Source organism: Aethalodelphis obliquidens, unplaced genomic scaffold (assembly GCF_003676395.1).
Source record: "Aethalodelphis obliquidens isolate GAN/ISIS:26980383/991018 unplaced genomic scaffold, ASM367639v1 scaffold6, whole genome shotgun sequence".
Taxonomy (NCBI): Eukaryota; Metazoa; Chordata; class Mammalia; order Artiodactyla; family Delphinidae; genus Aethalodelphis; species Aethalodelphis obliquidens.
This window is the reverse complement of record NW_020837950.1, coordinates 74,472,822-74,497,741: the sequence shown is the minus strand read 5'-3', so window position 1 is coordinate 74,497,741 and position 24,920 is coordinate 74,472,822. Positions and strand designations below refer to the sequence as shown.

General features: G+C 54.1%; 2 protein-coding genes and 1 long non-coding RNA gene across 9 annotated transcripts in view; 2 read left to right on the top strand and 1 right to left on the bottom strand.

Moving 5' to 3' along the window:
• The window catches only part of CFAP99 (cilia and flagella associated protein 99), a 40,499-nt gene extending 22,373 nt beyond the window's left edge, over positions 1–18,126 (top strand). Inside the window, exons 7-16 of the mRNA XM_027104057.1 lie at positions 183–263; positions 419–493; positions 1,407–1,478; positions 1,687–1,778; positions 2,426–2,630; positions 15,339–15,480; positions 15,593–15,744; positions 16,559–16,764; positions 17,703–17,865; positions 18,004–18,126. Coding sequence (XP_026959858.1) covers positions 183–263; positions 419–493; positions 1,407–1,478; positions 1,687–1,778; positions 2,426–2,630; positions 15,339–15,480; positions 15,593–15,744; positions 16,559–16,764; positions 17,703–17,865; positions 18,004–18,126 — 1,311 coding nt within the window. The remainder of the gene's footprint in view (positions 1–182; positions 264–418; positions 494–1,406; positions 1,479–1,686; positions 1,779–2,425; positions 2,631–15,338; positions 15,481–15,592; positions 15,745–16,558; positions 16,765–17,702; positions 17,866–18,003) is intronic.
• Positions 18,127–19,305: 1,179 nt separating this feature from the next.
• Positions 19,306–21,263, bottom strand: LOC113619173 (uncharacterized). 2 transcript variants are annotated; one of them, XR_003432313.1, is made up of 2 exons: positions 20,814–21,263; positions 19,306–19,691 (listed from the first exon to the last, which is right to left on the bottom strand). It is a non-coding gene; the product is annotated as an uncharacterized LOC113619173 (long non-coding RNA). The 2 variants fall into 2 exon arrangements; XR_003432314.1 differs by having other exon boundaries at positions 19,306–19,632; positions 20,814–21,262.
• An 81-nt stretch (positions 21,264–21,344) lies between these two features.
• RNF4 (ring finger protein 4) overlaps positions 21,345–24,920 on the top strand; it is a 42,910-nt gene continuing 39,334 nt past the window's right edge. For 2 of the 6 annotated variants that reach the window (XR_003432312.1, XM_027103924.1), the window contains exon 1: positions 21,345–21,466. The gene's annotated coding sequence lies outside the window, so the exon portion shown is untranslated. The remainder of the gene's footprint in view (positions 21,467–24,920) is intronic. The other 4 variants (XM_027103920.1, XM_027103925.1, XM_027103923.1 and 1 more) reach the window with 4 other exon arrangements.

Below are 24,920 nucleotides of genomic sequence, written 5' to 3'. Positions count from 1 at the left end.
TGGCGTGGCGTCCCCGCCTCTCCTCCGCGGGTGACCACCGGCCCTGCTCCTCCTGGCAGGAGCACCACCGTCCGCCCTCCTGGCGGGGGCACCTTCCTTCACCCACATCTAGCGGGCACTTCTACTCACCCCTCCAAAGTGCCGCGGCTCACCACGGGCTCTTCCTTCCACCGCGCCGCCAGGTCCCCAGGAGCACCTACCGGCCGCCCAAGGAGCAGCGGCTCCTGGAGACGACCAAGAGATACAATCGCCGCAAGGCTGAGGTGGGCCCCCTGTACGCGGAGACCCCTGTGCGGGCGTCAGGGGCGAAAGGCAGCTGGGGAGGAGGTGAGAGGCGGGGGCGGGGCTGGCCCGTGCCTTTGCGGCCCGGGGCTCCCGCGGGGGCCGGCGGGCTGGAGCGGCCTGTCTCTGTGCGCAGGAGCTGCTTCTGCGGGCCAGCGTCGAGGAGATGCGGTGCGCGCGGCCCAGCCCCCGCGGGGAGCCCCCGGTGGAGGTAACGCCAGCACACCCACAGCCTGGCCGGTCTTCCCGGCGGCCTCCTCTCACATCATAGACACGTCCCTCCCCGTGCCACGGCCGCGGCCACACTTCGAGGGCCACGGAGGGGCGGGGCCCAGCGCCGCCAGGCTGAGTGCGGCCGAGCGGGCAGGTGCATCGTCTCCTTCCCTGGGTGTCTCCAGATTTTCCATCCTGAGCACTTAGTGTTTCTGTGAGGAAAACCCCAGGGTGTGTTTGTCAATAAGGAAAGTCAGGGAGCAGGATCGGGAGGGCCCATTCTGGGTGGATGCTGAGCGAGGCTCACGCAGGAGGAGCCGCCCAGCCCCGCCCCCCCCGCCCTGGACCCACCTCCCCGCCCTGGCCCCATCTGGGCGGCGGCGGACGGGGCGAGGTGAGCCCCCCAAGCAGTTGGGGCAGCCCAGGAGAGTGGGCACCCCACATAGTAGCAGCAGGCCCCGGGGTGTGATGGCCGAGGTGCTGTGGTGGGGAGCTCTACCCGCTGCTCGCCCACCGTGGATGTGGTGCCCACCCTGAGGGTGTCTGCAGAGCAGCAGCGGCCTGGGCAGGGAGCAGCCCAGGGAAGGTCCTGGGGGCCAGCCCCGGGGGCAGTGGAGGAGAAGCCCCTGAGCCCAGAGGCTCCAGCCCCCCGACTAGGAGCTGCGGTCCCCGGCCCGGCAGGCTCTGCACCTTCCCTGCCCCTGCCTGGGTGGCTGGACGGCCTTGGAGGACAAAGGTGCTGCGGGGGACCCAGTGCAGGGGGCGGGCTGGGCTGGAACGCGTGGGTGGGCGGCTGGAGTTAGGACAGAGGGGAGTGGGCCAGGCCTCCCAGGGCTGCAGGGCCCCCCGCTCAGCCGGGGTGTGTTTGGGGGCACCTTGTGGGCACAGGTGCCAAGTCCTGACCCCCATAGGACTCCAAGAAGAAGCTGCGGCTCCGATTTCCACCTCGAATCCTCAAGGCTCCGAAACTGACCTTCTACAGGGTGAGCGGTGCCCCTGACTGTCGGCTCGGGGCCTTGGCTCCAGGCCCCGCCCCGCCCCCTGGGGCCCACCTCCGGGCCTGGTTCCCTGAGGACAGCCCCGCCCTTGAGGCAGAAGGAAGCGCTGGGGAGGGGGCGGGAGGGCAGAGGGGCACTTGCTGCTCCGAGGCTCCCCTCCCCCATCACAGCCGACCCCTACTTTCTCCTGCAGCCCAACGATGACTCCCCGGTCAAGCTGAACACTGCTGCCATCCTGCGAGAAGGGGCCTTATATCAGCGGCAGGTGGAGAGAGAGCTGCAGAGGTGGGGTGGCAGCTCCTTGGCCTCCCCTCCCCTCCGGGAGTGCAAGAGGGGCCGGCGCCTGGCAGCTGCAGTCCTGCAGAGGCGGCTTTGGGTGGGGGGCACCCAAGCAGGCCAGTGTCAGGGTCACAGCTGCATCGTAGGAAGACAATCTGCACTCAGTGAGGGAGATGGACTGGGTAGGAGGAGGCTTAGCAGAAGCCTGGCCCACCCCAAGCCCCCTGAGGGGTCACCTTCTCCTGGGATCCCTTTCTGATGCTCCCTCCCCTACCAGCAGGGCTGCAGACCCCTGCACTTACCCCAAGAGTTGGGCTGCGGGTGGGAGCTTGGGTGGCTGACCAGATGGATGAGAGGATGGACAGATGCACAGGTGGACAAGAGGGTGGCAGATGGACGGACAGGTGGGCAGGGGTGGCGGATGGACAGACAGGTGGGTCACACACGAGTGGATGGGGGCTGGAGATGTGGCTGGAGGGCGGACGCACAGGACCGGGACGGGTGGACAGTGCGTGGAGCGGGTGGCTGGTGTTGGTAGAGGGTGGCCCACGCCTGTGAAGGCCACTGCCCCCAGGGGAACTGTGGCCTCCTGGTGGCCCATGCAGCCCCACCACAGGAGACCCCCAGCCCCGCCTCTCGCCTTCTCTCCCCAGGGTGGATAAGCTCATGGACGGGGCCGGGGACCTCTCCGAGTTCCTCAAGTGGCAGAGGAAGATACAGGCGAAGGACCTGGAGGAACAGCTGGCCACAGGCGAGTGCCGGCGGCTGCAGGGGAAGCTCAGCCACGAGGAGGCCGTCCTGGCACGGCAGCAGGTGGTGCAGGAGAAGAAGCAGAAGGCCGACCAGAAGAAGGAGGAGGTGACGGGCGAGCCGGGGTGGCTGGGGCCTGGGCCGGCTGTTCCTGTGGTTGCCGCCCCCAGGCATTTCTTCCTAAAACCCACAGAGTAGAGGTGCTTCCTCTGGCCCCACCTCACCAGGTGGGGCTTCTGGAAGCATCTGGGGTCAGCTGGCCTGCGTGGACTGTCTGGCCAGCACTTCTGGTCCATACTGCCCCCCACCCCCACTAGCATGGTCAGTTGGTCCGCACATCCACGTGCGAGGGAGGACCTGAGGTCTGGCAGAAACTTCCAGAAGGCCAGCATGTTTGCATAAGATGCGAGAGGGTCTGTGGACACCCACGTTTCCACTTCGGATGCTCTGGACGTCAGTCCTGCCCTTCCTCCTCCTAGGACGGACGTCCTGGCCGGGGCCTCCCTGCCCGTGTCCCTTCCAGTGGGCCTGGCGGCGGCCCAGATGAGGCGGGAGCCTGCAGGGCCCAGAGGCCCAGCCGTAGCCCCCTCTCCTTAGCCGTGTGCCACTGAGGGCCGCCCGTCGGCAGATGTGCCCCAGGTCCCCGCGAATTACTTCTCCCGGCAGACGCGTCTGTATCTGCTCTTCGTGTTAGGGTTGGTTTTCCTTCCTTTTTAGCTCACTTCTTAAAAATACAAAGTCAAAACAATATGACACGTAGCCTCAGAGAAGTCTTACTTCTTGTAAGTCTGTAACTTACAGCCCATTTCCACCTCCACCCCAAGTCCTTATTTTCATGAATTTCTGTCTTTCCTTCCAAGCAAGTATACACACTTCTTGTTTCCCCTTTTCGTAACATAGACTGTCCCAGCCTGCTTTACCGGCAATGGATAATGTTGTGCAAGTTCTTCCATTTGTGGAGGTGGCTTTTCGAGGCCCACTGCTAGAGGAGGGACTGCTCCGTCAGAGTAGCTGATGTGGAGGTTCTGTCTTGTTCCTGTGGCTGTTTTTGTTGGGGGTTTTGAGGTCTTACCAGAGATGCCACATCACCTTCCCTGGGCGGGAACTTCAAGGCCCCAGCACCGGGGGAAGGGGCCCAATCCCCCTGACCCACCCACAGAGGTTACTGTACTGAGTTCAGGAATTTTTGCCTGTCTCAGAGGTGAGAAATAATATCTCAGTATAGCTCTGATTTGCATTGCATCTATGAAATGTGAATTTGAGGATGTTTCCATATCAGAGCCACTTCTGTGTCTTTTTCTGTGAACTGTCTGTTCGTGTCTTTTGTCATTTTCTTTTCTTTTTTTCCCCCAGTTTTATTGGGGTATCATAGACAAGTAAAATTTGTATATATTTAATGTGTATAATATGATATTTTGATGTACAGATACATCGTGGGGTGATCGCCACAATCAAGCTAATTAACACATAGTTACTTTTTTGTGCATGTGGTGAGAACACTGAGATCTACGGTCTTAGCAAATTTAAAGTGTACAAAACATTATCGTTAACTCTAGTCACCATGCTGTACGTTAGGTCCCTAAAGCTTATTCATCTTCTAACTAAAAGCTTTGACCTTTTGACCAACATCTCCCCATCCCCCTCACCCCCCAAGCCCCTGGTAACTACCATTCTACTCTTTGTTACTATGAGTTCAACGTTTTTAGATTCCTGCAGAAGTGAGATGAGACAGTATTTGTCTCTTTGCGTCTGGCTTATTTCACCCAGCTTAACGTCCTCCGGGTTCACACGTGTTGCCACAAATGGCGGGATTTCCTCCTTTTTCAAGGCGGAATAATATTCCATTATGTACGTATAGCACATTTTCTTGATCCATTCATCTATCGATGGACACTTAGGTTGTTTCCGTATCTTGGCTACCATGAATAATACGGCAATGAACATAGGAATGCAGATGTCTCTTCAACACGGTGATTTCATTTCCTTCAGATGTACCTCCAGAAGTGGGATTACTGGGTCATACGGAAGTTCCATTTTTTATGTTTTGAGGGACCTCCATACTGGTTTCCATAGTGGCTGCCCCAATTTACATTCCCACCAACAGTGCACAGGGTCCCTTTTCTCCATATCTTTGTCAATGTTTGCTATCTTTTGACGTTTTATGCTGGCCATCCTGACAGGTGTGAGGTGATAGCCCGTTGTCACTTTGATTTGCATTTCCCTGATGATTAGGGATGTGGAGCATCTTTTCGTATACCTGTTGGCTGTTTGTATGTCTTCTTTGGAAAAATGTTTGTTCACGTCCTTGGCCCATTTTTAAAATCAGGTTACGTTATTTTATTTTAGTTTGCTATCGAGTTGTGCGAGTACCTTGTATATTTTGGACATTAACCCCCTATTGGATATAGGATTTACAAATATTTTCTCCCATTCCGTACGTTGCCTTTTTATTTTGTTGACTGTTTCCTTTGCTATGCAGAAACTTTTTCATTTGTGTAGTCCCACTTGTGCTTCTGGTATCAAATCAAAAGTAAATAAATAACCGCCAAGACCAAGGCCAAGAAGCTCTTCCCCTATGTTTTCTTCTAGGAGTCTTATGGTCTCAGGTCTTACATTTAAGCCTTTGACCCATTTTGAGTTGATTCTTGTGTGTGGTGTAAGATAGGGGCTCAGTTTCATTCTTTTGGGTCTGTATATCTGGCTCTTCCAACAACATTTATTGAAGAGACTATCCTTTCCCCATTGAGTTTTCTTGGTGCCTTGGTCAAAGATTAGTTGACCATCTCCATTTTCTGTTGAGCTTAGAGTTCTTTATATATTAAGGAAAGTAACCCTTTAACTATAGTATGTTGTTACAGATATTTTGTTCCAAGTACTCATTTGGCTGTGCTTAAATGATGTATTTTTGCCATGTAAATGTAATTTTCATGTCATCAAACTTATCAGTCTTTTCTTTCATTGTATCTGGATTTTGAATAATTAGGAAGGTTTTTCCCATACCCATGTTATACAAGAGTTCACGCATGTTTTCTTCTAGTATTTCTGTGGTTTCATTTTTACATCTGGATCACTATCCACTTGAAGTTTATTCTTGTACACGGTGTGAGATCTGGATCCACTTTTATCGTTTTCAGATGGCCAGCCGGTTGGGTCTTCCAATCCATGAATGCGCTACGTCTCTCCATTTATTTGAATCTTTTATTTCCTTCATCTGGTTATTTAGGTTTCCGTATGTAAGTCCTATACAAGTTTTGTGAGACTTGCACCGAAGTATTTCTTTTATTGTTTTCGAGTGGTTGTAAATGGTGCTGTATTTTTAATTTTGGTGGCCATGTGTTCAATCCTAGTAGGTAAAAATGCGATTGGTTTTGTGTGTTGTTTTTGTGTCCTGTGACCTTGCTGAACTCCCTTATTAGTTTTCTAGGACAAACAAGGAATTTAGTTGTAGATTCCTTGGGGTTTTCTCAGTAGACAATCATGTAATCTGTAAATAAAAACAGTTTTATCTCTTCCTTTCTGATCTGCCTATTTATTTCCTCTTCTGCCTATTGCACTGGCTAGAACATTTGTGCCTAGTTCACCATCTTGGCGGAAATCAGCCTTTCACCATTAAGTGTAATGTTAGATGTAGGTTTTTCTGTATGTGCTCTTTATTAAGTTGATGAAGTTCCCCCCATTCCTATTATTCTGAAAGTTTTTATCAGGAAATTCTGCCAGATGCTTCTCTGCATCAGCTGATACGGTCATGTGATTTTTCTTCTTTAGCCTGTTAATATGGTGGATTACACTGACTGAATTTCACATACTGAATCAGCTTTGCATCCCTAGAATAAACCCCACTTGATTACGGTGTATAATTCTTTTTATATATGTTGAATTCTATTTGCTACTATTTTGATTTTCTTAAAGTTGTTCCTGCACATAGTTTCATAAGGGGTGTTAGTCCATAGTTTTCTTTTTTGTAATGTCTTTTGTCTGGTTTTGGTATGAGGTAATTCTAGCTTCATAAAATGAATTTGGAAACATTTCCTCCTCTTATTTTCTAGGAAAGATTGTGTAGAATTGGTATTAATTCTTTGAACATTTGGTAGGATTCTCTAGTGAAATCGTCTAGGCTTGGAGGTTTCTTTTCTGACTTTTCTAAATTAAATATTCAACTTCCTTACAAGTTATAGGGTTATTCAAATGATCTGTTTCATATTGGGTAAGTTGTAGTTTGTATTTTTTGAGGAATTGGTCCATTTCACTAAGTTTCCAAATTCATGTATGTAGAGTTGTTTGTAATATTCTATTACCATTCTTTTTTATTTTTTTAATTTTTAAAAATTAATCATTTATTTTTTATTTATTTTTATCTGCGTTGGGTCTTAGTTGCTGCATGTGGGTTTTCTCTAGTTGTGATGAGCGGGGGCTACTCTTCGTTGCGGTGCACGGGCTTCTCATTGTGGTGGCTTCTCTTGTTGCGGATCACAGGCTCTAGGCGCGCAGGCTTCGGTAGTTGTGGCTCGTGGGCTTAGTTGCAACACAGCATGTGGGATCTTCCCGGACCAGGGCTCGAACCCGTGTACCCTGCATTGGCAGGCGGATTCTTAACCACTGCACCACCAGGGAAGCCCAACCATCCTTTTTTATGTCTGTAGGGTCTAAAGTGTTTCATTCTTGAATATTGGTGATTTATGTTTTTTCATTTTTTTCTATTAGAATTGCTAGAGATTTGTCAATTTCATTGATCTTTTCAAAAAACCAGCTTCTTGTTTCATTGATTTTTCTCTACTGTTTTTCAATGTTACTGACTTCTGCTCTTTATTATTTCCTCCCTTCTGCTTGCTTTGAGTTTATTTTGTTCTTCTTTTTCTAGGTTCTTAAGATGGGATTTATATTACTGACATGAGATGTTTCTGCTTTTCTATTGTAAACACTCAGTGTTACACATTTCCCTTTGTTTGTTGCTTTAGCTGTGTCCACAAACTTTGATATGTTGTATTTCATTTTCACGCAGTTCAGTGTACTTTTTCATTTCACTTGAGATTTTCTCTTTGACCCATGGATTATTTAGAAGTATGTTGTTTAGTTTCCAAGCATTTGGAGATTTTCCTGTTATCTTTGATCATTGATTTCTAGTTGATTCCATTGTGGTTGTTGAACATACTCTGCTCTATTTATTTTAAATTTGTTGAGATTTTTTTGTAATTGCTTGTTGCATTTTTATGAGGGCTTCTTTACAAATCATTGTCAAATCTAGCATCTGTGATCTCAGTGCTAAGATCAGAGCTCAGTGCTCTACTGATTGTGTCTTCTTTCAGTTGGAGATCATCCTGGCTTTCGGTATGGTGAGTGATTTTCGATTGAAACCTGGACATTCTAGGTATTATGTTACAGGACTGTGGATGTTACTTAAGCCTTCTGTCAGAACAGCCTCTCTCTGACGCCGCTCTGGCAGGGGAAGGGGGACACCACCACATTACTGCCAGGTGGGCTTAGCAACCCACCGTCCCCACGTGGCCTCTGTTGACCCCTGAGAGGGGGCCCCTGATGATTTGTGGGTAAGGGCTCCAGCTAGACTTCCATCAATAAATACCCCCCCTGACTGGGAGAGGGAAGAGTACCTTATAACTGCCCCCCACGTGGCCTCCACTGTCACGTGGCAAGCATGGAGGTGAGAGTCCTCACTCGGCACTAAGCCTCCTCTGACACCACCTTAGTGGGGATGGGGAGGGGCCCTTGTTCCCGCGGGTGGGGGTGGACACCAGGTTGCCACGAGCTCTCCTCTGACACCACTGACAGCCGGGGGCAGGTCCCAGCTCAGGCTCCTCCGTGCCACCTCCCCGTGATCTGGGGAGGGCAGAAGTCTTGCGCTCACTCAGCCTTTGCTCAGGTTTTGCCTGTGATGTCTGGTTGGAGCACAGGTTGTGCCACACAGTTTTCTGTGTCTGTAGGCGGCTCCTTTCCTGGTCCCTTGGGAGGCTTTGGTTGGGCTTTTTTGTCTGCACCTATGGCATTTCTGGGTCCTCCAGCACCCAGCCTGGGGCACATGAGGTAACAGAAGACCCAGGGACTCCCCGCTGCCCCGTGCCATCCTTCAAGTCCCACGGTCCCAGCCAGCCAGCCTTCTTCCCTCCGCCTTTCATAGCCTTCTGTGTGTTTAGTAATTTATATGCAGGGGTTTTAGTTGTGCCTGGTGGGAGGAATAGGGAAAAGCACCCCTACTCATCTTCCCAGAAGTGGAAGTCCCAGGCGTCGATTCTGATAAAGGCTTTTGCAGCATCTGTGGAGATAATCATATTATTTTTCTCCTTAACTCTGTTAATACGGTGAATTATATTAATGATTTCTTTTTTTTTAAACATCTTTATTGGAGTATAATTGCTTTACAATGGTGTGTTAGGTTCTGCTTTATAACAAAGTGAATCAGCTATACATATACATATATCCCCATATCCCCGCCCTCTTGCGTCTCCCTCCCACCCTCCCTATCCCACCCCTCTAGGTGGTCACAAAGCATGGAGCTGATCTCCCTGTGTTATGCAGCTGCTTCCCACTAGCTGTCTGTTTTACATTTGGTAGTGTATATATGTCCACGCCACTCTCTCACTTCATCCCACCTTACCCTTCCCCCTCCCCGTGTCTTCAAGTCCATTCTCTACGTCTGTGTCTTTATTCCTGTCCTGCCCCTAGGTTCTTCAGAAACATTTTTTTTTTTTTTTTAGATTCCATATATACGTGTTGGCATACGGTATTTGTTTTTCTCCTTCTGACTTACTTCACTCTGTATGACAGACTCTAGGTCCATCCACCTCACTACAAATAACTCAATTTTGTTTCTTTTTATGGCTAACATTCCTATTAATGATTTCTTAATGTTGACCCATCCTTACCTTCCTGCGACAAATCCCGTGCGGCTTCCCTGGAATTTGAAAGTCCTCGGACTCACATGGAGAAGTTCAGAGGCAGGAGGCAGTGGGTGGAGAACAAAGGTGGGCTGTAGTCGCGAGCAGCCATGCACTTCCCTTGACCAGAGACCCTGAGAGGATCCCGGAAGAAGCCACCCGGAGTCACCTTCAGAGGTCCACCTGGAGGGGCAAAGACCCCATCAGAGGGGTGGGTGCTGGAAGCCAGGGCTTGGACTAGAAGCTGCGGCCTGACAAGCGGGCTTGCTGGGCAGAGGGACTGTGTTCAGGCGACCCGCCCGCGTTGCAGAAGCAGCAGCTCCACCAGGGAGGAGAGCTGCTGGGAGGGAGGGAGGCCCCTCCCGCAGGCTTTGCCCAGGGGGGCGGGAAGGCGTTTGGAGCCGCTACCTTCTACTCCTTGGGGCTCTCTCAGTATTCCTGGCATGGGGCTGTTCTTGTGACAGCAAGGACAGAACAGCCTGCCCCCACGGCCCCTCCCCTCATCGGCCTGTCCTGACGCCAGGTCAGCAGGAGGGGCTCCAGCCCGCACAGGCCCCTCCCGTGGCTCGATGGCGGCTTGGTGAGGTCCAGCTCCGTCCCTCCCAACCCCGGGGGTCTCGTGAGCCAGAGGCCTCCAGTCAGAAGCACAGGAGTCGTGGGCCTCCGGGGAACAGCTTGGGAGAGGGCACCCTGTGGGGGCTGACGGCCCAGCCACGACACCCAGGCACCCTCGGCCTCGCGTCATAATTAGGGCAGCTCCCCGAGCCCCGAGCCGTGTTCCCCAAAGCCCGGCCAACTCTGGCTGGACCATCCGGCACAGGTCCAGAGGCTTCTCTTGCTGACCTGGAACGTCCAGGTACACGCATGTAGATGATGAGAGTGTTTTGTGAACAAAGTAACCTGAGTAGACGGCGCTAAACATTTGAAGACAAAAGGAATTGTACTGTTTTCGTGCGCCGTTCATGCTGAACTGGTGACTTTCACAGCCTCCGTGTCGTTTTTTTTGTTTTTAGTATTTATTTAGCTGCGCCAGGTCTTCCTTGCGGCATGCAGGATCTTTAGTTGTGGTGGCGTGCATGCAGGATCTAGTTCCCAGACCAGAGATTGAACCCGGGCCCCCTGCTCTGGGAGCATGGAGTCTTAGCCACTGGACCACAGGGAGGTCCCCAGCCTCCGTGTCTTAATGGGACTTTGTCTCCATGGGAGGTTCCGTTGCCACAGCCTGGCCCACAGAGGGAGCCCCTTCCTCGCCTCTGTGCTCTCAGCATCCCTCTAGAGCCTGGAGGCATCCTTTCTTTTTTTTTTTTTTTTTTTTTAACCGGTACACGGGCCTCTCACTGTTGCGGCCTCTCCTGTCGCGGAGCACAGGCTCCGGACGCGCAGGCTCAGCGGCCATGGCTCACGGGCCCAGCCGCTCTGCGGTATGTGGGATCTTCCTAGACCAGGGTGCGAACCCATGTTCCCTGCATCGGCAGGCGGACTCTCAACCACTGCGCCACCAAGGAAGCCCGAGGAGGCATCCTTTCTTTTGAGAGGTAGGATGTTTTGGGCCCACCTGAATTTTCTCTTCTTATGACGTAGATTCAGTAATTCCCCCGCCCCCCCTACCCGAGGCCCTGGCCCTCACCACAGAACCCAGTGTTGATTTCCATAGCTGAGGGCTGGGTAGGGGAAGCTTTCCTGGTTCTTCCGTGGTGACCAGTATTAAGGTGCTCTAGCAACAGGGCTGAAAATGGTATATTTGTAAAGTCATGAGTGTAGCTCTGACATTGTTTCCTCATAAACAGTGTGAATATATTTTCTTCACTTAATTTTATCTCCCTTTATTTATTTATTTTTTTGGCTGTGCTGCGTGGCTTGCTGGATCTCAGTTCCTCAACCAGGGATTGAACCTGGGCCCTCAGCCGTGAAAGCGCCGAGTCCTAACCACTGGACCCCCAGGGAATTCCCAATTTTATCCCCCTTTTAAAATAATTTGATGAACCATAGAAATAAGTAGCTATATTGGAAAAAAAATGGGTAAAGTTCACATAATTCTTGCTTTTTTTTTTGCAGTATGTGGGCCTCTCACTGCTGTGGCCTCTCCCGTTGCGGAGCACAGGCTCCGGACGCGCAGGCTCAGCGGCCATGGCTCACGGGCCCAGCCGCTCCGCGGCATGTGGGATCCTCCCGGACCAGGGCACGAACCCGTGTCGCCTGCATCGGCAGGCGGACTCTCAACCACTGCCGCCAGGGAAGCCCGCTTTTTTTTTTTTTTAATCCATCATTACAGTGAAGTTAATCCGGAGTAGCAGTACCAACATTAGCACAAAATCCCCTGGGTGAGTAACATTTCACACTCCGGTTGTCATGAGTGACCATTCTTAGAGTATATTTTACCGAAGTATTCAATGGATTTAGTTTGGAGGCCCTTGGAACATTTGCCTATTTGGCTTTGTTACGTCAATGCTGTCTGGTGTGTTCTGTGTTCACTTGACTTTAAAGGTGTCCCCGTGCTGGTAGCTGAAAGCCCTTGCTTGGGGCAAGGTCAGCCAGCAGCCCTCGTTCGGGTGGTGTTAGTTGCGGGAGGGGTGGAGAGATGTGCGGAAAACCCAGCTGGGCTTCCAACATAGGGCCCAAGGATGCATTAGGCCAGCCTGGCCCCTGGGCCGGACCACAGGTCCGAGGTTTATGTCAGAGCAGACAGAACCAAGAGTCAGCCCAGAACTCCAGCCGGCCAGCTGCCCCGCGAGCCGCTCACCACCCTGGTGGCCTCTTCAGGGAACCACACCGCTAGCTCGCCAACACCTCTGCCTGCTCACAGATTCAGCTCTATCACCTCCTTTCAGTCTCTGAGTGCTCCGTCCTCCTCTCCGCCAAATCCTGATGCTGTGCTGACACCGATGCCACGCCTGACGAGGACGCCGTGCGGGCGTGACTTGGGAGGTGGCACCGCCGTCCCCACTCACCAGCAGACACCCTGGAGCCGGGGAGGGGGTGGTTTGCCCGAGGTCACACAGCTGGTCGGGGCGGAGGCAGAGCTAGAATCCTGGGGCCTCCTCCACGGCCTGCGCCGTCTCCTGGGCTCCGCAGCGTTCACTCCGAGCCAGGAGATGTCGCCCCCCTTCCTCACTCCCCGGACCAGGCTGCCAGCTGTCTCTGTGCCTCCACAACCAGCCGGGGGTCCGGGGACTCGGCTCAGCTGCCTCTCCTCCGAACCCAGGTGTCTTTCCTTGCACGTAATTTACTTACTTGGGGTACGACTCCTCCAAGTTTCGGTAGCCTACTTTTTCGCACCTCATATTTCCACACAAGCATTTCTCGAACTTATTACAACGTTTTCGAAAGTACTTTTTAAAATAAACATTTTAGGGCTTCCCTGGTGGCGCAGTGGTTGAGAGTCCGCCTGCTGATGCAGGGGACGCGGGTTCATGCCCCAGTCCAGGAAGATCCCACGTGCTGCGGAGCGGCTGGGCCCGTGAGCCATGGCCGCTGAGCCTGCACGTCTGGAGCCTGTGCTCCCACAACGGGAGAGTCCACAACAGTGAGAGGCCCGCGTACCACAAAAAAAAAAAAAACAAACGTTTTACTTTGGGACTTTTTTAAAGCAGTGACAGAAAAGTTGCAACTAGTACGGAGGGCTCCCCTGTTGTCACCCAGCCTCCCCTGTGGGTCACATCTTACATCAGCACGTGCCTGTGGGGTTTCTTGCACTGTCACAACAAAGCATGGAAAACTGGAGGGCTTTAGCTGCCGTTCTGGAGGCCGGAAGTCCGAGGTCAAGGTGTTGGGTGGGCCGTGCTTGCTCTAAGCCTCTTCTGGCTCCTGGTGACCCCAGGAATTCCTTGGTCTGTGGCAGCCTCACCCTATCTCTGCCTCCACCTTCACATGGCCATCTTCTCCATGTTTCTCTGGGTCTTCTCCTCTTCTTATATTGACACTTGTCATTGGATTTAGGACCCTCCCTAAATCCAGGATGGTTTCATCCCAAGATCCTTAACTCATTACTTATTGGATCCTTAACTAGTTGGAAATAAGATCACATTCTGAGGTTCCAGGTGGACATGAATTCTGGGGGGACACCAACCCACTACACCAGGGTATATTTGTCACAATCAAGAAACCAATATGGGCACATAACTTAACTAAACTCCACACTCTATTTCGATTTCAGCATTTTTTTTCCTACTTATGTCCTTTTTCTGTCCAAAATCCCATCCAAGGATGTCCCAGACTGTCTTGGCCATGACATTGTCTCAGGCTTTCCTTGTCCTTGGCGCCCTTGGCAGTGGTGAGGCATGCTGGTCAGGTGTCCTGTAGAATGTCTGTCTGTTGAGATGCTCAGACTCGGTGTAGGAGGAAGACCACAGGGGCCACGTGCCTTTTCATCCCATCCCTTCAAGGGTGCCCGCCGTCAGCAGACTTATCACTGAGGAGGTTGGACTTGATCACCTGGCTTCTCACTGCGGTCATTCCCCCTTTCCACGTTGCACTCCTTGGAAGGGGTCTCTAAGCGGGGCCCGCGCTGAAGGAGGTGGGTAGGTTATGTGGATTCTTCAGCACAGAAGGCTTGTCTCTTCTCCCCCATTTACTCACTTATATATCCATATATATCAGTCCACTCATTTATATCAGCGTGGACTCATGCATATTTATTTTATACTTTGTCTTGTAATCCAATACGACGTGAGGTATTTTGTCGCCAGCTTTGGCCACTGGGACCCCTTTCAGGCTGGCTCCTGTGTCCCTTCGACCTGCCCCCATGCCTCCCGCCATCCTTTTGTTTTTTGAGCACTTCCTTACTTTATGATGCCATAAAATGCTGCAGGCTCAGCTTGTATCTTCCCTGCCCCAGACCTCAAATGGCCATTTCTCCAAGAACCGTGGTTCCTTTTCTTAGAACCTGGAATGAACTTGCACAGAAAGGGATGGTCAAAAGCCATTTTTATATGTGCTGGCAAAGTGCTTTAAGAAAGGCTTCCTTCCTGCCCAGCGTGCCTGCCATCCACGCTGCCACACATGGACCCTGCACATGCCATGCAGTCGGAGATGAGCCCCCAGGTGCCAAGACCTCCAGGACTGGGAGTCCAGGGGCTCCCTGGCAGCGCTGGGCAGTGACAGGAGGTATACATCCCACCCTGTCCTTTGTAGTATCTTGAAGACTGAAAATAATATTCTGAATTGTTCACAATAGCTCCACCCTGGAAACAACCTGAATGTCTGTCAATGGTAGAATGTATCAAAGAGTTGCTATATATTCCCCGAAACAGCCACGAGAATAAGCCAACTGCAATCCCGGTGAAAACGTGGATGAGGATAGTACCCCCGGATACTGAGCAGAAGAGGGAAGCCGCAGCCAGGACACGGGGCGCGTCCTGTTTGTGCGCGGTTCAAAGTGGCAACACCACGCCCCGCGGTTTAGAGCTGCGCATTCCTCAGGCTCCTCCCAGAAAGAAGGGTGTGGGGTGACCGTCAGGGCGTGCCGGGGGCGCATGTGATGGGGAGCCTGGGGCTTCCCGGGGGCTGGCGTGTTCTACGCACAGGCCTGGGCAGAATCTGGGCAGCCAGCTCCACGTGGCTGCAAAGTAAGCAGTGCCCTGCTCTCTGGAGTGGAGTCAGCGGTGGGTGGGCTTCAGGGCAAACCCAGTGGCTCTGACTTGGTTTCCCCAGGACACTGTTGGCTGCGCTCCTCAGCTTATTGTCAGATCTGGGGGGGTGGCTGCGTGGTTCTGGGCTCACACCCCCAGGACCACAGTGGAGGAAGGGAGGACGTGAGGCGGGACTTCCCCAGCAGGCCCCACCTCCAGACGCTGATGAGCTTAGACCCAGGTTCCAGGGTGATTCAGGGTCAGGGACTGGGTCCGCCGTCCAGACCTCAGGCTGCTCCCGGGGCTGGGGCGGGCCTAGGGTCGCAGGCAGCAGCTCTGACTGTGGCCGGCCGGTTGTCCAGACAGCTGAGCTGATGCAGCAATGTGCCGAGAGGCGCCTCCAAGAGGAAAGGTCCATGAAGGAGCTGGTGGAGCAGGTGATGGAGACGCAGAAGAACGTCAAAGTGGCGCAGACAAAACTCCTGAAGGGCCGACAGCAGATGGGTACAGCAGGCGGGGGGGGGGGGCGCTCGGTACCCTCCCATGGGAGCTACCTAGGCCCAGCGCCGGCCCTGCTGCTCTCTGACCCCCTCAGCACCCCCTGGTTGGCCCTTAGTTCAGGAGGTGATGGAGGAGAGCCGGGAGCTGCTACAGCGCAGTGCAGAAGCGGCCAAGGAGGAGCAGAGGCGGCGCTGTGAGCTCATCTCCCAGTTGCGAGCCCTGGAGACTCAGCCCACACGCAAGGGCAAGCTGGTGGACCTGACCCAGGTGAGGACGTGGACCCCGGAGCCCATGCCCATGTGACGACCTCGGGGAGCTTCCCCAGGTCTTACTGGGCCTGGCATTGCCATGAAGGATGTGTGCAGAATTCCCACCAAGGCCAAAGGCAGTCTGGACCCAGGCCGAGATCCACCTATCCGCTCATGCCCAGCTCCCCCGTGCCCGCCATGCTGGAGGCCTGGGTCTGGTCCAGATGCTCAGTCCTGCCAGGGAGGCCTCCATCACCTGGGGGTGGGCAAGGTAGGCTTCGTGGAGCTGCACGTTGAGGGAGCTCCCGGAATTCACTAGGCCTGGGTGGAAAGGGCAGTGTAGGGAGAGCACAGGTGCATGAAGACCCAAGGCTGGGCAAGCAGGAGGCTAAGAGAAGGGCAGCCGAGCCTGGAAGCCTGTGTGAGAAACACCACGAGAGGCCAGGCTGGCGCGCGGTGACGTGCGGGAAGGCCTGGTCCTGGGGGGTGGGCAGAGTCCAAAGGGCTGTCTACCCAGGCCCCCAGGTCCTGGCTGGGGAGACAGTGCTGAGCTCCATTTGGGCCCTGCCACAGCGGAGGGGCCTGCAGGGCACCCAGCTGAGATGTCCCCACAGAGGTAGAGGGCTGCAGAGCAGGCCCAGGCTGGAGAAGCAGGATGGTGGACACGTCACACAGGCACCACTGAGTAGACAGGAGGAGGTCTCCTGGGCAGCAGGCCAGGCCTACGGCACTCAAGAGGGCTGCTGGTACTGGTGCCAGCGCCCTGGAGACTGCCAGGCAGGCTGGGCCTGGGCCTGGTTCCCAGCCTGGGGCCTCCCCTGCCCACCCTGCAGATCCCTGGCTATGGCCTGGAAGGGGAGATGTCGGTCGTGGAGCTGCGTGAGCGGCTGGCCCTGCTCAAGGAGACCCAGAGGTGCAAGGAGGAGGAGAGGCGAGACCAGATCATCCAGGGCAAGCGCGCCAAGAGCCGGGCGCTGCAGAACACGGTGGAGCAGATCTCGCTGTGCCGCGCAGCCATGGGGAGGTCTGCAGCCTTAAGGTTAGTGCCCATGGCCCGGGGCGGACGCCTTGGGTGGGCAAGGAGCAGGGAGCCTGCTTTTGCACCCTCCTGGGTGGCTTCTCCTCGCAGCAACCCACCACCCTCCCGCCCAGGCAGTTCCCTTGCAATCACTTGCCCCCAACTATTTTCTTTAAAAAAAAAAAAAAAAATTATTTATTTGTTTATTTACTTCTGGCTGTGTTGGGTCTTTGTCACTGCACGGGGGCTTTCTCTAGTTGCCGCAAACGGGGGCTACTCTTCACTGTGGTGCGGGAGCTTCTCTTGTTGCGGAGCACGGGCTCTAGGCGCGCGGGCTTCAGTAGTTGTGGCTCGCGGGCTCAGTCGTTGTGGCTCACAGGCTCTAGAGTATAGGCTCAGTAGTTGTGGCGCACAGGCTTAGTTGCTCCGTGGCATGTGGGATCTTCCGGGACCGGGGCTCGAACCCGTGTGCCCTGCATTGGCAGGCAGATTCTTAACCACTGTGCCACCAGGGAAGTGCCTTTTTTTCCCTTTTAAACCAGGACTTAGTTGGGGTTCACACATCAAATTTGGTTGTCAAACATCTCTCCTCTCTTTTAACGGAAAGCACGTGGACACACGCACCCCTCTTTGTTAGGAACACTGTGGTGACTTTTCCGGCCCCTTGTGGCCAAGTGTGGAAGAGATCTGCAAAGATAGAATATTAGCCGCGGCTATCTCTAGGCAAGAGTGGCAAGGGGAGGGCAAGATGAAAGGGCGTTCGCATTTTATCCCCAATACCAAGATAGTTAATACCTATGGAATACTTTTTAAACTGTGAAATACAAGGAGCAAAAAGGAAGAGGCGCTGGGGGGAACCCCGCCCCGAGCGGTCCTCGTGGGGCGTCTCCACCTGCACCTAAATCCCTTGAGTCAACCCGCGGTGGGGTTCTCCTAAGCCAGCCCCGCCGCCCGCCCAGGTGGGAGGAGAAGAAGGCGCAGTCGGCGGCCGCGGGAGCGCCCTCCCGGGACGAGCGGGTGCTGGAGCTGCAGCGCAGGCTCCGGGAGAAGGCGGCCGAGCGCCGCGGGCAGGAGGCACTGCTGCACGTGTCGGCGCCGCGGGCAGCTCGCCCCAAGCAGCAGGTGAGCCCCGGGGGCGGGCGCGAGGGTGCGCAGCGCAGGCGTTGGAGGTAGCGGGGGTCCGGGCGCGGTGTGGGGGTACGGGGAAGCTGCGGTGGGGGACGGTCCCGCCCCGCGTCGACCTCCACCGCCCGCCCGCAGGCGCAGCTGGAGGCGCAGCGCAGGCTGGAGCTGGAGCTGGAGCAGAGCCGGGAGCGCAGGCTGCGGGCGCTGCAGCGGGGAGGCTCGGCACGCGGGCCCGCTCGCTGCCTGGGGGCCGTCTGAGCTGGGCGGGGGCCCGCCCCGGGACCCCGAGACCCCCGCCTGAATAAAGCCTGGGCGGCGGTGTGCACCTCCCCTTCCTTGGCCGCGCCCCCCGCCCCACTCCGCCCCAGTCTCCTCCCGCCCAGAGCAGGGTTGCCAAATAAAATGCCAGTTATTGCGTGGGACAAGCTAATGCTAACAGAAGGATCCGCTGGAATTCAAGTTTATTTGGGCGTCGTGTATCTTATGTGCTAAACATGGCCACCCTAGCCCAGATTCTAGCCCTTCCTACGGCCTTGTGCTAGGCATTCCTGCCCATGCCCCCCCATCGGAGTTCCCAGAGCCTGCTCTACTTGTGGAAAGCTGGAATCCCCATTCTCTGCCCGGAGTCGGGTGGCTTAATCCGGGAACCCCCAAGACTGAGAATGTGATTGTTCTTGTGCGATTAGTAGAAGTCGCCAGGATCTTGAGCCGCTGGGAACTGGCCCTTCTCGGCCTTATCTCCCAAACCTCACGGCGATGGGGGGGAGCTGGCCGGGGATGTAGGATCTGCCTCCCACTCCCCGTCTGCTGATGAGGCCACGGGTGCTGAGAGGTGAAGTGACCTGCTGGGAGAGCTGGACCCAAAGCTAAGCCTGGATGCCTTTAGAGCACTGCCCAGCCTTCTCCAGCATCACTGAAGGAACAAGGTTAGAGCCACTGGGCAGGAGCTGGCCCAGGGCCTGGACAGGAATGGAGTGATTCCCCTGGGTCCTCAGACCCATCACTGGACTGGAGGTGCGTGGCTGTGAGGACAGCCTGGCTGAGTGAAAGCCTGCTGGGGAATAAAGCACAGTATGCTGCAGCTCTCAGGAGAGAGAATGAGCAAGCCCATGGGTGCAAGGCAGTAAGAGAGGGGCTGGAAACTGCCAGGCGGATAGATGTCTCGGAGAGACCCTCCACACCCTACATCCTCCTTGGGTCTGCAGAGGGGGGAGGCTGCACCCCAGGGCACATTCAGACTAAGAGGGTGGACATCTCAAAGGGACGAGAACAGACTAAAGACCAGCGTTCTCCCCCAATACTCTGAACTGTGTCAGAACCCCAGGACTTCCCCACAACTGAGGTTGGTAGAAAGAGGAATTTCCCACCCCCGTCAAATTAGAGCTGGGAGCAGATTAAATTTCATTAAAAAAAATAAATATGGCATTTCTTACGTCCTGTGTTGTTATTCAAACCCATTTCATTTGATATCGAGGGAATACGTTGATGATGACCTGTCCCAAGAGAGGCTCTCAGGAGCTCTGAGGGCTTCAAAAGGGGAATTATTAGCTTCTATAACTGGCAATCCAAAATAGGGTAGACTTCAGGACATGCCTGATCCAGGAGCTCTGTCTCCAAGCTGGTAGCAGTTCCAACCTCACATGTCTGGAGGAAGAAGGACCATCTCTCCCTGGTAGTTCTCATAGGAGGGAAACCTCTCTGTCCTCCAAGCCTTGTGCTCCAGTCTCACTGGCCTGGATTGAACATGCTCTGCTGAACCAGTTCCTGTAGTGGGAGAAGGTCTGCATGGGGGCTCTTGCAGCACATGGGGGCCGAAGCAAGCACTGTGGCAGAGGAAGAGAATTACCCTTCACCTATCAGACTGGCCTCTGGAGCAGAGGGGAGAGGTGGCGGCCCAACAGACTCAGGGTGCTATTAGGAGTAATGCTGGTTGGCAATCCACAGGGTCCCCACCTGCCCTCCTGGACTGGGCAGCTGCTCAGAGCTGCCTTGAGAGCACCTGGGGCTTCGGCTCCATACAAACCCCCGTAGGGTCAGGTCTTGGGCCATCCCCCGAGTTTATGGGCTGAGGGCCAGCCTTGTGTGGTAAACTGATGGCAACAATGTCTCCCGGTATCCATGCTCCTTGCCTTGTGACCCCTGCCAAGGCAAGGAACAGAGTAGGAAATAGGCAGAGTCTATTTCGCCCAGTCCTTGAATCTGGGCTGACTTGCTTTGGCCAATAAGGTTCAACAGGGCTGGCTGTGCACCAGTTTAGAGCCTGGACCTAGGTGGCCTTGGAGGTCCCTCTTGTTCTCTACCTGGCCGCAGTGTGGGCATGTCCAGGGTGGCCTTGCTGGGATGACCTGGTTATTCTCAGAACAAGAGAGACAAGCTGGGCTCTCTTTTCTGGTTGCCAAATTCATGTCCAAGTCCAGTTCTGGGAGCTGAACTCAAGGAACCTACCACCAGATTCTCTAATCCCAATTCTGATATGCAGCCCCACCCAGGGCTGGCATGCACCTGTGTTCACAGTGTTGAGTCCTCCCGACTCCCACCTTCCCCGAGATAAGTACTGCTATCATCTCCATGCTACAGGCCAGGGAAACGTGAGACTTGCCTGAACCATGGAGCTGGGATTCAATCTCAGGCAGGAGGGATCCAGGGCCCACACTCTCTTCTTGATTCTGGGAGTTGCACCAGATGCCCCAGAGACCTCCAGGCTTTTGCCTGGGCCATGGCCCCTTTCCCAGGACGGGGCTGGACCGGACCTGGGTGAGAAGAGTACTCCACGGGTTCAGTCCTTCCCTTCCCGACACCTATTGTCTTCGGGATAATCCAAACTCTTAGCCTGGCATGTGGGCCCTCCAAGGTCTGACTCGTGCCTTCCCCGACCCCAACCTCTCCCAACCTCTGAACCCGTGGCGCACTGGGCAGCCTCCAGTTTTCTGGACATGCTAGCCCACCTTTCCCCATCCAGGCTCCCTCTTCCTGGAACTCTCTCCTCCATTCTAGTCCTTTCAGTTCGCAGGTCGTTTCCTCCGGGGAGCCCTCCCAGACGTCCTGGTTGAGTGCCTCCTCCGGGATCCCGAAGATGGGCCGGGCTGTACTTCCCTCGCGTCTCCACCAACAGCCTGGCAGAGCCCGGGATCGCAGGGACCAGGCGCAGGCCCAGGGCCTGGCACGTCGTGGGGCGCGGGCGCCCGGAGGACCTGCAGATCCAGGCCGATAGTAGAGACCCCAGGAAACTGGCTGGGAGAGGCGCGTCGGGCTCCGCGCCGCGAGCCGGGCAGCCGGAGCCCAGACCACGACTCCCGGGAGGCCTTGCGGGCCGAGGGGCGCCTACCGCTCTCTCGCGGGAAGGCAAAAGCTTGAGCTCACGAGCGTGGGCGGAGCCGGAAGGAGGCCCATTTCAAAGTGGTAATAGATGGTTTCTTATCCAATAAGATTGAAAATATACCTCCTCAACCGGCCGACCACGGGAGTAGGGACAGCGGTGGCCAATAGGGACGCGCGGAGGGCGGAGCCGAGGTCTCCGGAGCGGAAGTGGGTCTCTGTTGAGGCGGCGGTGTCTTGTTGAGGGCTTCTCAGCGGCTTCCAAAGGTCCTTCCTCGCTTGGGTGCGTCGACCGCCGCGCCTGCCGAGCCTCATCAGCGCCAGGCAGGGCCAGACTTTGCGGGGAGTGGGCGGCAAGGCAGGGCCGGGCGGATTCGGGGTTCGGGCGGCTTCGCGGCCTGCGGAGGCCTCGGCGCCGCGGCCCAAGGAGCCGCCGTGGCGCGGCCGACCACGCTCGGGCCCCGACCTCCGACCGGGCCTCCCCGGGCCCGCGGGCCTGTTCGCCTGCCCGCCCGCCCCGCTCTCCGCGCAAGCCTAGCTCGGCGCGGGGACGGAAGTGGGGAGGCCCCGCCGCGGGTGCCGGCCGCCCTGGCAGGCCACGGCGCCTCGTCTTAGCGTCGCCGGGGAAACTGAGGCTGGGCGGGGAGGGACGCGCCCAAGGTCACTCGGAGGGCCGGGCGGGACGCGGGGCGCGGGCCTGCGCCGGCGTTCGGGAACACCGGGCGACGGTTTGGTCCCCACCGAGACCGCCGCCTTTGTGTGCTCGCGCAGCCGCTCCGCCATCGCGGGCCTGCGAGTCGCCTCGGGCGGCCGGGCGGAGTCTCCTCCGGGCTAGGACGGGGCTGGGGCACCCGCCGGGGGCAGATCTCAGCAGGTCCTCAGCTTCCGGGCGTTGGCCGGGCGCGTGGCCGCCGAGGCCTGCGGCCGAGACCCCCGCGGGCGCCTGGAGACAGGTGCCTGAAGCACAGAACTCAGTGGACGCCACTTAACACCCTTTGACCCGTCGAGGGAGAAGGGGAGAGTTCAGATCCTTGGTAGGGGTTTTTGTGAGGTTTTGGCTTTTGTGTAACTCCAGTCCCGTCCCATCGACGGTCACGGCCATACCTTCCTTGTGCTTCTGCGCCACGTTCTCGGAGCCAGACCTGGGGGTCTCAGCTCTGCGGTCCTGCATTCGCTGAGGCTGCCTGAGTGGCCGGGGAGACCGAGGTGGTCTCCCCAAGGTCACAGCCTCGGTTCCCTGACTGCGGAGCTAGGTAGCCCTTTGAATTCAGTGACCAGGAATTTGCTAATGAGAGGCAGAAACGTTGAAGGGAATCGTTTTGCTGTCTTTCTGGTGGTTTGTTTTTTGATGGATGGGGGGACACATTGGGTAGTTTTGTGTATGAGTTTGAGGTGAAATGGGAATATTCAAGTAGAAAGATGTGTAGCTGGCTTCTGTATTGCGTGAACTTGAGTTTCCAACTTTGACTCACATCTTGCTGTAATCCAGTATTTATAAACCTTTTTACAACGACGACTCCGCGCTCCCCGCCCCCCGCACACCCGAGCTTTTTTACACGTTGTTTTCTTGATTGCCCACTCCAGGAAATTTTAATGCTGCTTTCACACTGTATGCCCTTTTTATTTGCTATATGCATGTTTATGCTTTGTACGTAAAAAGAGGGGGCTTTTTTTCGCCCCCTTTGAGAATGCGTACGTTAATTTTTTAAGTCATCGTATTTTGAGGTCTTCTGCATGTCAAGCTTTCTGCTTGCACAAAAATAGGCATGGTACAGGCCCAGGAGCCAGAGTGGAGAGAGTGAGAGACATTCCCTGAGGTTGAAATATAAATGGTAGAAAGGTGGGACTGGAGAGGTAAGCAGGAACTAGATCACAAAAGGTCTCCGGTATTCCTCCACAATAAGGAGTTCAGAAATTATCTTAAGGCCAGGTGGGAAATCACTAAATTGAGTTCTAAGCGGGGAAATTAACAGGGTTAGGTTTGCGTTTTAGAAAAATCACTGTGCTATGAGAAGGATGGTTAGAAAGGTGGACAAAACTAGTGGCTTCAGGACCAGTTAGGAAGAGAGAAAAGGATAGCCTGGACCAGGGTAGTGACTAGTCACTGAACTTGGTAATGGCGATTGCCAGTCATGGCAGTTCTTCACTGGCTGTTTACTTAAAAGCTCTTAGCAAGGTCCATGTCCGGTAGTTTATACCCCTGCCAATTTTTGGAAACGTTTTGGGGTGCTACTCAATGAAAATATGTGCACAAGGTAATTGGTTTGTATGCTGTATAAAAATGGCTTTGTATGTTCTTGTGTATATGTTATCCGTGTCTCATTTTGGAATGATTTACGTGCATCTCTCACCGTCCCCAAATCAGCCATTTTTGAGGGATGAGGTGGCTCCCGTAGCATATTACAGGGCTGACTCTGTTATGAGCTATAATTCACGTATGCGCTCTTCTAACTTATCCTTCTAAGTAGCTTGTTTCCCAGCAGGACTTTGGGAATTTTAGAGCCAGGCATTTCGAGGTTTCCTCTCTGAGGAGGAAGGCCCAGAGCACAGATACCGACTTACTCTGAGGTCACAGTTCCAGTGTGAGAAAAACATCTGAGGTTAAGTTGGAGGGTGCCACTATAGGGTTATGGAATCTACTTTGGAAGCATTTTTTTTCCCCCGGCATAAATAAGAATTGGCAGGTTTATTGAATACCACATCATGCAGAGTAGGAGAGGCCCGGAAACATTTCAAAATGAGTATTATCAGTGGCCTGCCGGTGCAAAAGAGAAATTGTGACCATCATGCCTTCCTGGTGTATCCTGTAGGGTACATTAACTGTAGAATGTACCTCCAGATAGCTGAGTAAATTAGCTTGCTATATATTTAGATTTACCGGGCATACACAAATTTAAAATGAAAGAATGCCTGCTAAATGGCATTATTATCTGCTAATGCCTTTTTGTTTTGGAATCATAATTTCTGGTTTTAGGAATGCAACTCAGTTGTCTGTAAGGGTTACTCTAGGTTTGTGATACCACGTCTACTGTTTAGTAGTCTCTACCACTTACAAATCCACCCTGCCAGGTAGTTGTGGTTAGTTCCATTTTGTGTGTCCTGAAGCACAGGAAGGGCAGAGTCACTTGCCCAGGGTCACACAGTTAGTAAGAAGAGACCTAGCATCTGGACCTCACGTTCTGTTGCCTTTGTTCCTTTTGCTGGACTTTGTTATGTCATTCACATTTTTCTGTGGTGGGAAAGCACAGGGCTGGTGTTTCTAGTAGCTTTAAATAGTGAAAATAAAACTTAAAAGTGGGGGATATTGTCTTTATTTTTATGTTTCTTTTTCAAGTAACGTTTACCCAGGAAGGGTCTGATTATAAATATTCTCAAGAAGCTGAATTTTCAGTGACTGCCTTGTATTCCTGAGGACTCTAGTTATTTTTCGTGAGTCCCCCCAACCCCCAACCCAAGGAGGTGGTCTTAGGACCCGGACATTTGTCTGTCTGCTGCACCTCCCTTCTTACTTCAGCCAAACTGTTGCTAAATTCTCCTGCTTGCTATAGCAGACCGGTATAAAATTTGCTTTCTTTCTAAGCACCTTCTTGCTATTTTTCAGTTCTTAACTAATATTTAAGAACTTTTTGCTCTGGCCTCTTTTTCCAAGTTGAAAATGCCATGATGATCATCTGTTTTTAAGTCTTCCTTTGTTTCCTTATGGTGACTCTCTCTCTCTCTCTCTCTCCCCCCCCCCT